Source organism: Cibotium barometz, chromosome 38, assembly GCF_041138505.1.
Source record: "Cibotium barometz isolate CiBa-2024 chromosome 38, ASM4113850v1, whole genome shotgun sequence".
NCBI lineage: Eukaryota > Viridiplantae > Streptophyta > Polypodiopsida > Cyatheales > Cibotiaceae > Cibotium > Cibotium barometz.
The window spans coordinates 24,641,269-24,655,643 of NC_141083.1; the positions used below are offsets into that span (position 1 = coordinate 24,641,269).

Below are 14,375 nucleotides of genomic sequence, written 5' to 3' on the forward strand. Positions count from 1 at the left end.
AAAGTCAAATCAAAGCACTAAGACCCAACCCACCACCTTAAGATGAGAACCAAAATCTTGTTAAGAGCCATAGCAAACAACATGCTCAAGATACCATGCTCCAAATTGTTGAGGTGTTGATTGGGTCTTTAATTGACATTGAATCACATCATATTAAACCCAAAAAAGTCCCCAAAGCCAAGGATAGAAGGATTATTAGTTTCCTTTTGAAAAGGAAGATAAATTGTGTACCAAAACCAATCCATGATGACAAAAAAAGAATCTATAGACATGATACTACAAGTCAGTATTCAACTGACATGATACTATAAGTCAATATTCAACTGACATGATACTACAAGTCAGTATTCAACTGACATGATACTACAAGTCAGTATTCAACTTACAAAATGAGATTGAAAGATCTAGAGAGTCTGTGATGACATCTCATTTAAAATTTTCTTCGGGAGACACCATCTCATCTTATGGTGATGTAACAAGGAGAAGCACATACATAGGGAGGAGTCCTTTTGAAAAGGAAGATAAATTGTGTACCAAAACCAATCCATGATGACAAAAAAAGAATCTATAGACATGATACTATAAGTCATTATTCAACTGACATGATACTTTAAGTCAGTATTCAACTGACATGATACTACAAGTTAGTATTCAGCTTACAATGAGATTGAAAGATCTAGAGAGTGCCTGATGACATCTTATTTTAAATTTTCTTCGGGAGACACCATCTCATCTTATGGTGATGTGACAAGGAGAAGCACATACATAGGGAGGAGAAATGGGGGAAAGGGAGAGAAGTAAAACCCATACGTGATCCAATCTCTTTCACCCTTTCCCTTTGCAATGACCCACACAAAGAGAATTCTAGAGGGATCATGGTAAGAGATTGGGAGAAGAGAGAGAGAGAGGAAGGGGGAGAGGGTAATAGATCTAGAAAACTGTAACTTGTGATTGAAGTACATAATATGTATAGGGGAGAGAGAGGGAGGATATAATAGAGTGTGAGAGAGAGATGGCATGCATGACACATAAACATAGACCATTTACGAGGAAGACTTTATTGAAATGTTTTTTTAAATATTGCACTGATCTTACCCAACAGGAGATAACTTAAACATTTCAGGTGACAATGAAGAGATTATCCAAAAGACAATGGATATAATAGAGTGTGAGAGAGAGATGGCATGCATGACACATAAACATAGACCATTTACGAGGAAGACTTTATTGAAATGTTTTTTTAAATATTGCACTGATCTTACCCAACAGGAGATAACTTAAACATTTCAGGTGACAATGAAGAGATTATCCAAAAGACAATGGATATGCTGAGCCATGAGTTTGAAATGACATATTATTCAACCCTTGGTGGTAGGGGGAGGAGGGGGCGGGGTGTTGAGTCAAGATTTTGTTCCACCCTTGGTAAAGGGGGGGGGTGGGGGGGGGTTGTTGAGTCAAGATTCGAACTCGCATCCCGTGGACAGAGCCGAGATCTCTACCGTTGGTGGGCTAGCGTCCCCCCTGCTTTTTTTGAGATGACAGCGTTACCTTTTGCTTTGAAAAATTTGTAGTTGCACGGCGAAGAGTTCTTATCATTTACGAAGATTTTAGATTGTGCTATTTCCGCAGGGGATTCGGGGTATCTCTAATAAAACGTTGTGTTTGTATCTATCGTGTAAAAGTCAAAGCAGACAAGGCATGTGCTATTGAGGGGCCGGGGGAAGAAAATGTCACGGGTTAGAGCCAGCGAGAAGACAATGTCACGGGTTAAGACACCCAAAATTGAGATGCAATCTCGCCACGGACAATTGGAATGATCAATTGATAATGAGATGTTAGCTGAGTCAAAGAGGGTCTGGGTTGGGGACCGGCAGCTGTCACGGCCCACGAGTGATTATACGGGCTTTTGTTATTTGCAGGAATGAGGCGTTTGGGTGTCAACGGCGGTGGCAGAAAGATACATGCCATCTATATAGCCATACCTACATCCTTTCCTGCCACCCACCCATTGGCAAGTTCTTGTATAGGAGGTTTAACCTCTTAGCCTCGGCCTCCCTCTCTCTCTTTACAACGCAGTTAATATGATTTTGTGTAATCAATATTGTTTCCCGTGGCTCGGCTTCTTGTTCCTCTTCTTTCTGCTTGCCTCTCCTCACTCTAGTGCTATACTAGCTCGCCATGTTAATGTGCGCCCAATGATCGGCCGCCTCCTGACTGCCTTACTGCCGTCGGCTCCTCCCGTGCTGGGCTATCGTAACGGCCCCCTTCTCACCGGCAACCATCGGTCACCCCTGGTGGTGCACCTGCTATGGTACGGGTCGTTCATCCCTTCGCAGCGCTCCATCGTCACTGATTTCCTGGGCTCTTTGCAGCAGGAAAGCAACGCGCCGCACTCTGTAGGGAGCTGGTGGAAGACTGCAGCGAGCTACGTGGACAAGTACAATGCCAGTGTATCCAGTGCGGTGCAGATGGGCAAGGAGTACATGGACGCAGGCTACTCCATAGGGAAGAGCTTGAAGCGCAGCGATGTACAATCCCTCATCATCAACGCCCTCAAGTCTAAATTCCTGCCGTCGATGGGCGCCAGGAGTAGTAGTATCTACCTGCTGCTCACTGCCGCCGACGTTTACGTGGAGCGCTTCTGCATGGACGCCTGCGGCTTTCACGACTACAGCCCCAAATACCGCATGCTGCCCTTTGCCTGGGTGGGAAACTCTGCCTCCCAATGCCCCGGCCAATGCGCATGGCCCTTCGCCGTCCCTCAATTTGGTCCCAGAAACCCTCCTCTCCTCCCTCCCAACCGCGACGTCGGCATGGACGGCATGATCATCAACATCGCCACCGTCCTGGCAGGCGCCGCCACCAACCCTTTCAGCACGGGCTACTTCCAAGGCGACGCCTCCGCCCCTTTGGAAGCGGCCACCACTTGCGCTGGCTCCTTTGGTCTGGGCTCCTACCCTGGTTACCCCGGACAATTGCAAGTGGACAAGAAGACCAAGGCGAGCTACAATGCCTACGGCGTTCACCAGAGAGAGTTCCTACTTCCCGCATTGTGGAGCCCTAATACTCGGAGGTGCACAACTGTCTGATCTCTAGGTCAATGAGGTCTTCAAACTACCTGGGTACATCCTGTGAAAAGTTGTTGGCTCAACTCGTGAATATAATTTAGCCTCTCGGTCCGAAATTTTATTCCAAGTACTCAAATTAACCATGGATTCACATGTAAAGAGCTCATTGAAGTGGTGGACGCAATTCAGTTTTGTATTATCATAATGATTACACGTTTTTCTTAGTATTTCATTCTTTCTTAAGAAACCAAAAAAATATTACGGATAGATTTTCTCTCTGCCACGTTGTCACTTTCTCTAGTATCTCCTCTCTCCCTTCTTTCTGTTGCCATGTGGCAGTAGTGTATAGAGGGGTAGACTATGCATAGGTGTGGGCAATCCTACAACAGCAGGCGGCATACGGGTGTATTGATAAGAATATGTAGTCCATTTATAGTGTGTACTAATTTTATTTTTGTAATGTGCAAGTCTTATTTTGTTTGAGCAAATTGATTTCACAAGACGGTCAAAATGCTTCCCCAGCATTCTTGACATAAAACTTTCATTAAAAAACAGGTCATAAATACAGTTTCTATAAGAAAACATCCAAATGCTTCTTATATTATAGAATATGAAACCTCTAAACAATGAAAAGACTTCTACTACAGAGAAGTAGTCATTTGTATGAGATTTTTAGAAGGCATAGAGATAACAACTTGTAACATATTTTTAGAAGGCAATGGTTGTTGTATTAAGCACTACTAAAGTCCAATGTTCTGCAGTTCCATAGAAGGTGCTACACTACTACATATCGTTGCGTTACCGACGAGCACAAACAACAGGCACTAGTATATACAGTGGTAAAGCATAGCAAAGAGTGTTACTTACGGGTGTCGGTGTGTGCATTGGTAAAAACTATCGGGCGTGGCAAAAAAGGTTCAAACTCAAAAGTTTAAATGAAAAATATTGGACTCTTCATTTACCTCTATTTGCCCAGATACAAGGTCAGAGGTAAGACTCCCCCCCCCCGGCTTGCCTTTCCCTCATTTCTTTGAGGTTTATCATGGTCTTCACTTTCTTGCATACAAGGCCATGGCTATGCATATCCATAGCCATAGCTTTGCTTTGGCTAGGCTTGGCTATGCATAGGCATGCCATGGCGGTTGCATAGCCATAGCCTACACCCTGCTTTGCCATAGGCTTAGCTATACATAGCCATTAAAAAGTTATGGGCTTGGCTATGCACAAAGTGTTGTATGGACCCTATCTCTAAATTGTTCGTTATTTTTTTAAAATTCTTGCATACAAAGTGCCCAAGATACTGATCTGGGTAGGAACTACAAGTACAAATGAAGCCAACTTTTGTTTAAGCTTTGTTTTGGCATAGGCTTGGCTATGCATAGTGATGGCTAGGTGTGTGCTTCCCTATGCATAGGCATGCCATGGCAGTTGCAAGGGCAACCACCATGGCATGCCTATGCATAGCCAAGCATTTACATGGCCATGGCTATGCATAGACAAGCCTCTGCTTATGTGTAACCATAGCATGCCTATGCATAGCCAAGCATTTACATGGACATGGCTATGCATAGCCATAGCCATAGCTTTGCTTTAGCGTAGGCTTGGCTATGCATAGGCATACAAAGTGTCATAGCCTTACTTTGGCAGGCTCATATATTTTTTCCTTTCTTTAAATTTTGTGTTCTACTTTTTAACCACACTGATTTAGCATTGTTTCTTTTGTATGTATTTGTAGGAGGGCAACTTCAATACAAGCTCCTTTTCTTTGAGGTATGGACCCTATCTCTAAATTGTTTGTTATTATTATTTTATTTTGCATAAAAAATTCCCCAAGATGGGGAGGTGGGTAGCTAAGCTAAGCCAAGCTTTTTATTTATGCTTTGCTTTGGCATAGCCTTGGCTATGCATAACAATGGCCATGAGTAGGCTTGGCTATGCATAGGCATGCAATGGCAATTTCAAGGAAAACCGCTATGTCATACCTATGCATAGCAAAGCATTTACATGGCCATGGCTATTCATAGCCATAGGCATAGCTTTGCTTTAGCACATGCTTTTCTATGCATAGCCATGGTTGTGTGTAGGCTTAGTTATGCATAGGCATGCCATGTCAGTAACCGCCATGGCATGCCTATGCATAGTCAAGCGTTTACATGGCCATGGATATCCTACACCAAAAGGCCATCACTTGGCTATGCATAGGCTTTGTGATGCATATGTGTAAATCAAGCTTAACTTAACTTCTAGTTTATGTCTGTAGTAGCAACATGAGTGACACTTTAAGGGGGTAAATCTAAATTCCTGCCGTCGATGGGCGCCAGGAGTAGTAGTATCTACCTGCTGCTCACTGCCGCCGACGGACTCCTGCGGCTTTCACCACTACAGCCCCAAATACCGCATACTGCCCTTTGCCTGGGTGGGAAACTCTGCCTCCCAATGCCCCGGCCAATGCGCATGGCCCTTCGCCGTCCCTCAATTTGGTCCCAGAAACCCTCCTCTCCTCCCTCCCAACCGCGACGTCGGCATGGACGGCATGATCATCAACATTGCCACCGTCCTGGCAGGCGCCGCCACCAACCCTTTCAGCACGGGCTACTTCCAAGGCGACGACTCCGCCCCTTTGGAAGCGGCCACTACTTGCGCTGGCTCCTTTGGTCTGGGCTCCTACCCTGGTTACCCCGGACAATTGCAAGTGGACAAGAAGACCAAGGCGAGCTACAATGCCTACGGCGTTCACCAGAGAGAGTTCCTACTTCCCTCATTGTGGAGCCCTAATACTCGGAGCTGCACAACTGTCTGATCTCTAGGTCAATGAGGTCTGCAAACTACCTCTGTGAAAAGTTGTTGGCTCAACTCGTGAATATAATTTAGCCTCTCTGGATTCGGAAGGCATACTGAAGTGGTGGACGCAATTCAGTTTTGTATTATCATAATGATTACACGTTTTTCTTAGTATTTCATTCTTTCTTAAAAAACCAAAAAAATATTACGGATATGTTTTCTCTCTGCCACGTTGTCACTTTCTCTAGTATCTCCTCTCTTCCTTCTTTCTGTTGCCATGTGGCAGTAGTGTATAGAGGGGTAGACTATGCATAGGTGTGGGCAATCCTACAACAGCAGGCGACATACGGGTGTATTGATAAGAATATGTAGTCCGTTTATAGTGTGTACTAATTTTATTTTTGTAATGTGCAAGTCTTGTTTTGTTTGAGCAAATTGATTTCAAAGCTTTGTAATTTACAGATTTTTTAAATGGGTATTGAAAGTGCATGTATGCAATTTTTCATAAACACAGTTAATACATGTGTGCACATGTATTCAAATACCTAATTTTATATAAGATATAATACACTTTCATGCAGGTGGAGAGTTTGCAAATATCCTTTCCAAAAAATCTATTAGACCTAAAGAATATGTCATTCCTTGGAAGACTTTCGTTCTTGTAAGCTACATAGTACCATAGAGATTTGTAATATATAGATTGCAGTAGTGAGTAGTTGCTTGCGTAAAGAAAACATCCAAATGCTTCTTATATTATAGAATATGAAACCTCTAAATAGTGAAAAGACTTCTACTACAGAGAAGTAGTCATTTGTATGAGATTTTTAGAAGGCATAGAGATAACAACTTGTAACATATTTTTAGAAGGCAATGGTTGCTGTATTAAGCACTACTAAAGTCCAATGTTTTGCAATTCCATAGAAGGTGCTACACTACTACATATCGTTGCGTTACCGAGACGAGCACAAACGACAGGCACTAGTATATACAGTGGTAAAGCATGGCAAAGAGTGTTAGTTACGGGTGTCCGTGTGTGCATTGGTAAAAACTATCGGGCGTCGCAAAAGTTTAAATGAAAAATATTGGGCGCCAGTATAGGCACTACTATAAACTATCTGGCGCTTGTAGAAATTATATATTGCAGCACCGGACTGCTACTTCTTCATTTACCTCTATTTGCCCAGATACAAGGTCAGAGGTAAGACTCTCCACCCCCTCCCCCCCCCGCTTGCCTTTCCCTCATTTCTTTGAGGTTTATCATGGTCTTCACTTTCTTGCATACATGGCCATGGCTATGCATATCCATAGCCATAGCTTTGCTTTGGCTAGGCTTGGCTATGCATAGGCATGCCATGGTGGTTGCATAGCCATAGCCTACACCCTGCTTTGGCATAGGCTTAGCTATACATAGCCATGAAAAGGTATGGGCTTGGCTATGCACAAAGTGTTATATGGACCCTATCTCTAAATTGTTCGTTATTTTTTTAAAATTCTTGCATACAAAGTGCCCAAGATACTGATTTGGGTAGGAACTACAAGTACAAATGAAGCCAACTTTTGCTTAAGCTTTGCTTTGGCATAGGCTTGGCTAAACATTGTGATGGCCAAGTATATGCTTCCCTATGCATAGCCAAGCATTTACATGGCCATGGCTATGCATAGACAAGCCTCTGCTTATGTAACCATAGCATGCCTATGCATAGCCAAGCATTTACATGGACATGGCTATGCATAGCCATAGCCATAGCTTTGATTTAGTGTAGGCTTGGCTATGCATAGGCATACAAAGTGTCATAGCTTTACTTTGGGAGGCTCATATATTATTTCCTTTCTTTAAATTTTGTGTTCTGCTTTTTAACCACACTGATTTAGCATTGTTTCTTTTGTATGTATTTGTAGGAGGGCAACTTCAATACAAGCTCCTTTCCTTTGAGGTATGGACCCTCTCTCTAAATTGTTTGTTATTATTATTTTATTTTGCATAAAAAATTCCCCAAGATGGGGAGGTGGGTAGCTAAGCTAAGCCAAGCTTTTTATTTATGCTTTGCTTTGGCATAGCCTTGGCTATGCATAACAATGGCCATGAGTATGCATAGGCATGTAATGGCAATTTCAAGGAAAACCGCTATGTCATACCTATGCATAGCTAAGCATTTACATGGCCATGGCTATTCATAGCCATAGGCATAGCTTTGCTTTGGTACAGGCTTTCCTATGCATAGCCATGGTTGTGTGTAGGCTTACCTATGCATAGGCATACCATGTTAGTGGTCCTTTTGCAACCGCCATGGCATGCCTATGCATAGTCAAGCATTTACATGGCCATGGATATCCTACACCAAAAGGCCATCACTTGGCTATGCATAGGCTTTGTGATGCATATGTGTAAATCAAGCTTAAAACACCATATTGGGGAATATGGGAATTTCCCACAAGTTTGGGACACGTGGTCAAAAGTTTGGATTAACCATAACTTGAACACCACTAATCCAAAATGAGCGCTTTATAGCTCTTTAGATTCCATTTTTCAAGCGCTTTCCAACGATAGGTCATATGATAGGGTTTTGAGAAACTTACAAACATGTTCTCCATGTCCCTTTTTTTAAGTATTCAAAAATGGGAATTGAGAAATTCCCAAATTCACTAATATGGTGTTTTAACTTCTATTTATGTCTGTAGTAGCAACATGGGTGACACTCTAAGGTTATAGCCCTTTAGACATGTGCAGATTTACCCCCATAGGGGGTTTCCACATTTTTCATTCAAGCCCAAACCCCACAAGCTACAAGCCTTGAAGAATTCTACCAATTCATATCACAGAAAATTCTTGAGCAGAGAGCCATGGCTCCGCAGTACCTTGGTGGGGCATGCCCTCAGGTCCCTCTACCACCACTGCAGCCACATTGGTCCCCATTCCCTCATCATCATCACTGACATTGGCATGCACCCCCTCCCCCTCACCTTACAGTCCTCGCACACCAACAAGCAAGAAAGTTTATCATGTGTGTAATGGTGCCATGGTTATCGACAATGTAGGGAAGGAGATGAAAGGGCGTATTGGCCAACTCCTCATAATTTAATTTTTCCATAAGTGATGAATAGTTGGGATACCTTGTCCTTAATCATTGGATCAACAATGTCATGGTAAAAACCATGGCATCATGGAGATCCGAGGCGGCAAAGGATGTCTCGAAGGAGGGGAAGATAAAACCGACTTGGCTAGATGATGAAGAGTGGCAAATTGATCCAACTAGAGAAGAGGGACACGCCTGACAAATACAACCAGTAAAAGGTAGTTGCACAATCTTGGATGGAGAGTGTGGCCTCTCACATCTTGGTAGTGGTAGCTACGATACCTTGCATTGAGTACTTTATAAGTTTTTTACTACTCTCTTACATTTTATTATCTATGGTGTGTATTAGTTGCATGCATTTGGCACTTTGGAGACTTGTCCATGCATGAGAGCATGGTAGGTTGTGCCCCATTTCTAGGCAAGGAGAAGTATGGCTATAAGTACCTCGAGCAATTCGAGTCAGAGGACACACCCATCAACTGGCGAGCAGCCAACAAACGTAGATATGCCCGATATTGGTGTTAAGAAGGCTTGCTAGTGGGAGTGCAACTATGCGTGGGGCTGGATGACTACTCTGACCACTTGTAGGCTTGCCATTTTGGAATATGGGCTTGTCTTTTTGGCATATATATGGTGTTTCACACCTCGATGTAAATATGCAAATTTGTAACTATTAATGTTGTACATAATATAAACTTTCATTTTTTGTCAAATTTGAGTACAGTCAGCTGAGTACTCTAGCTAGATGGCAGAATGTGTAGCTCACTGCACCACTCTACCAAAAACAAATTTACACAGGGCACCGTGGTATGAGTGCCAGATTTTGCATTGAATTACGCATAGGTACTGGTATCTTACTGATGCTTATACTAACATATATACTGACGCTTAAATCAGCATTTATATACCAGCACATATACCGATGCTTATATCAACACATATCCTGATGCTTATATCTGCATTTATATACCAACATAGATATTGACATGTATACCAGTGCTGAGGGCATTTACAATGCCAGTAACGCATCATTTCCTTGTAGTGCTAGTAGATGGCCCCCACGGGATTCACTCATAATAAAGGGGGGTGTCACTTGTCTGCATGAACCTCAAGAAAACCCCCTATATATGATGCTCATAAGATGATAACAGCCCCCAAGTTAAGCTTATAAGAATACCTTTAAAAATTACTATGTCACCCCCCTTCCTCATATCTATGTTTTTTCTCTAGCATTTACACACCCCCTATCCTTAGATTAAAATATGTTACTTTGAACCTTATTGAGTAAACATAAGTGCTTTGTGCATGCTACCAAGAAATAGATGTTAAGTACTAGCAAATTATCATTGTAAATCACCACAACCAATGTTGCTATACCCCTCCCCACCCCCCCAAGGACCCCTCCCCCTAACTTAAATTTAATATTTAGTATTCACCTAGCTTTACATGGCCCCCCAACTTATAAGCTTATGCCTAATTTTAAAAAAAAACCCTCTTGTACACTGATGTGATATCATAAGTTTTCTAAGAGTGAATCCCCCAGGGTAGATGGCTATAATTATTACTACAGTACATATTACTTCTACTTGTCTCAATGATAACAAGATGAGGGGTTAGGGGCACTTATTACTGACATTTTAGTGTTGATTTAGGACTAACTCTTATAATCACCACCATTGTGAGTGGTGTTTACAAACATTGATATAAGTGTCGCCTAGGTGGCACTAGGAAAAAAATAAAATACTCGAAATAATATCCACAAAAACATCTAGGACAAATGTATCAAATAAATTTGTTGAGCATAATTTTTAATTGAAATAATAATAAAATGTTACAACCTAATCAATATATAAAAATGTATATAGTTATCTATATCCTTACATAGTACCATGATAAGTGCTATCTTGTAATAAATCCATACATGTCGATTGGTCTACCTCTAAGTTTGTTATTTCTATGTCCCCTATATCAATGTGAAGGCTAGTCCTATTCCATTACTTCAAGAAGAGATAGATGCTTTATCATCATCATTATTGGATATTGGCTCATTGATTTCATTTGATGAAATAAAAAGTAGAAGATCTTCATTTGTAGTGCATTCTTGAAGCTATGAGGGATTTTGTTCTACCTCTTTGTTCTCATTGTTTGTTGCATATTCCATTAATTTGTTATGTATTTCTTCTTCAATATCTAGATGTTGAAATATATGCTTGGATCAAGGAGAAACTTGTATTGTATACCACCAACAATTGGTGTTAGTGTCCTATAAAGACCTAGCACTTACGTGGTTTCAGACCACTTAGTCAGCTCTAGAGGAGCAACGACTAATGCAGCTATGCCCAATGCAATAAGCCAATGCTAGGACATTGCACTAAGTGTAGGGAGATTCATTTTAGGAATGCAAAGCGAGTTAGTTCTTAAGGCTTTCTTGAATCTAGATAGTATTGCACTCTAGAAAGGATCAAACTTAACACAGGATTGAACACTGAATAGACAGAGATGAATAGAGATAAAACAACAGTAAGACAAATGCCAATCTATTCTTGTGTACTACAATTCAATGTCTCAGCAAACAACAACTCTACTCATGAAATGCTCACTCAACTCGTTTGTTCCCATATTCTGTACTATTCCTCTCCCTTACAGGGCCCAAGTAGACCCGACATGAGTCTTTGTATCTAGACATGAAGTCTACTCTAGCTCTGGCTCTATCCCCTTATCTGACTAATTTCCCTTTTTCTTTTACACCCAAGGGTACTACCCATTCATCAAGAAGCTCTAACAAGTTTGTCACAAAACAAGAAGGCTCGGTTTGTTACACCAACAGTCAGTCAAGCGATCTGGCTGGCGGCCAAATGGGCTGATTGGTCACCAACACCTGGCGACGATCATGGTGGACAATGCGCTAGCAGTGAAGCCCATAGTTGTTGTTGTTTAGAAAAAAATTATGTCGAGATTTCCTCTGAGTCTGGATCCCCGCCATGTCTAAACTCCCTTTGGCCTATGCCATACACCTTCATCTGGCACCTCTTCTATTGCAATGCTCGGTTGAGATGAACTTGATGGGGAAATCGTGGGCATACATTGGTGCATAAGCCCTCTTCCTGTTTCTTCCCCAGGCATGCCCTATTCCTATTCTCTTGTTGCGTCTGCCCTTCATAACTGCACATCAATGGGCCACGCCTCTAGATGCCTTACCCTTGCCCTCTTCATGCTTTCACGGCCATGCACTAACAAAGGCATGGTGCTCTCTTTACTATGGGATGATGATGTCTTCTTCAAATACTTTCTGCTACAGTTCCTTTTTCCTTATTCTCCCACCCTAACTCCATTTCCACCCATATTGTGGTGTGCCTATAGGATCAGGCTTCAACACTTCCCTTTCCCTTTCTTCTTGTTGACCCCGTTTTGACAAGAGGCTTTACTTGGGTCACTCTTTGAATGAGTTTTTGCCTCTTGACCCAAATCCGTAAGTCATAAGAGACCACTGCTTCCATGTATTGCTCTGGATATGGGGGAGGGGCTTCTTCCTTGTCCTGATGTCCCTACTTGAGAGCTTCCTTGGCCTTGTCTCTCTTTCTTTGACACTTCTGACTAGTTCATGAATTTTTCAATTTCTTCCTAGTTGGAAGGTCTCATGGCACCTACTTGCTGAGTTGTTTAGAGGATTAAAGTTTACATGTATTTAAGGGTAGTCTAGAGGATTAAAGTTTACATGTATTTAAGGGTAGTTTCCTTCCAGAAACTGTGCGCTTTTACCGCACAGGTCGTAGCTGGGGACTTGCCGGACACCGTATGCGAGCCACGAATGGCTGCAAGCATACAACCAAGGAAGGAAGCTCAAACAGACTGCAAAGGGTGTGTCACTCACCGCTCAACCGTCACCTTGAAGGATTCCCGCGTCGCAGTGAAGAAGGAGCCGCCGTCGCCGCTCTACCGCCTCTCCGCTGCATCCGTGCCGCTACACAGTGCTCGATCGCTCTCTCACTCTCTCTCTCTCTCTCACACACGCAGGAGAAGGAAACCAAAGAGATAAGGCAAGAGCACTCTTGTATTCACAACACATGAGAATGAGGATTTTAGGGTTACATTTGACTCTTATAGGTGACTTGGCCGTTCACACTTGGGCGCCTATACATGGCCGGTCGATCCTAACCCTTATCCTGCTGATATTCAAGGTGCGTCTCTCATCGACGATCACCCAATCCCTTCATCCTTAACATATGGTGCCGACAAGCCCGGCCCATGACTCAAAATATTTAAATTAATGATGTAAAACATAGTACGTCTCAATGTCCGTCTCATAGGTTAACATGCCCCCCTTCCTGATGTAGATTCCGTCCTCGGAAGCTATGGTATGGTAAGCTTGAGAGGGTTGTTGTGGTAGACCGTCTGCAAAACAGGGAAGTAGAGTGAAGGTATGCTGGAATTCAAAAGATATAAAGTGTATAAATTCAAGCATGTTAGACCACAATGGATGTTGCTATGAGAACTTAGTTTAAGGGTCACATGAGTGAGCTAGTGTAGCAAATTAACAGGAGTTTAAAATTATTGAAAGTAAATCAAGAGTTAGCACGGTGTCAAAGGTTAATCAAGGTTTATAACTGGCCTAAGTCAAGGAAAATAACCAAGCTTAATAAATAAACAGATGACCACACTGTGTCTACTCTAAGAACAAGTTAATACCACGAGCCTAGGGACACAAGAAACATCAGAGTTACAGGAGCCTTTTGCCTTTATTTTTTTTATGCATGTGACAATTTTTACACACAATGGCGACCTTCCTAAAGCAAAACTAACATCGATCCTGGTACCATGTTTAACACAAGGCATTATCCAGGAATCTATTAGCTCACTTTAAGCAAGGCTATCCTCTACCAACCAAGGCATCGGTCTGGAGCAGAATACTCCTCGCCTACCAAGTATCAATAAGGCGATAGGCCAACATGAAAGCACATCATAGACTTGCATTGCCATTTATTGTAGGTTCTTTTTTTTTTAAAATTTAAATTTCTTTTGATCTTCGCTCCTGAACTTAAATGTGTTCTTACATCCTTTCGACAAGGGGTAAAAGCTATGTCCTAGAGGTCAACACACACACAGCTAGGTGTCAAACATTAAGATGGTTTGATCCTAGACCTAAGACAATCGTATTCCAAGGTTAACTAAAGACTGCATGCATTTTCAAGAATATATCCAATAAGGTTAAACTCATTAATGATTCACACTAGCACATCAGGCAACTTAAAAAACTAAGTAGTACATTGACAATTTCCATGTGGTCATGCATTATAGTTCATGCAATTAATTGAACAGTAAAAAATTAAAGAGAGTGGGCATGGAAGAATTACACCTAAAATTGGAGATCTCCTTGATTTGACGAGACAGCTTGCAATTTGATGTAGATATATTTTGATGAACGTTGCGGCAGTCTCGGGACTTGGAAGCGAAC

The 14,375-nt window shown here is 42.1% G+C and overlaps 1 protein-coding gene and 1 long non-coding RNA gene across 3 annotated transcripts in view; both read left to right on the forward strand.

Annotated features, from left to right (window-relative positions):
* Positions 1-1,956: 1,956 nt before the first annotated feature.
* On the forward strand, positions 1,957-3,298 carry LOC147616510 (protein EXORDIUM-like 2). Its single transcript, XM_086777097.1, has one exon. It carries the CDS (start codon positions 2,082-2,084, stop codon positions 3,087-3,089), a length of 1,008 nt encoding a protein of 335 aa, XP_086633223.1. The 5' UTR covers positions 1,957-2,081; the 3' UTR covers positions 3,090-3,298.
* Positions 3,299-6,736: 3,438 nt separating this feature from the next.
* The window catches only part of LOC147616511 (uncharacterized), a 30,888-nt gene continuing 23,249 nt past the window's right edge, over positions 6,737-14,375 (forward strand). For both annotated transcript variants that reach the window (XR_015262432.1, XR_015262433.1), the window contains exons 1-2: positions 6,737-7,047; positions 7,749-7,783. This is a non-coding gene — a long non-coding RNA (uncharacterized LOC147616511). The remainder of the gene's footprint in view (positions 7,048-7,748; positions 7,784-14,375) is intronic.

Bases quoted from the DNA above. Each gene is read 5' to 3' on its own strand.
- LOC147616510 (XM_086777097.1), top strand. From the start codon at position 2,082: ATGATTTTGTGTAATCAATATTGTTTCCCGTGGCTCGGCTTCTTGTTC.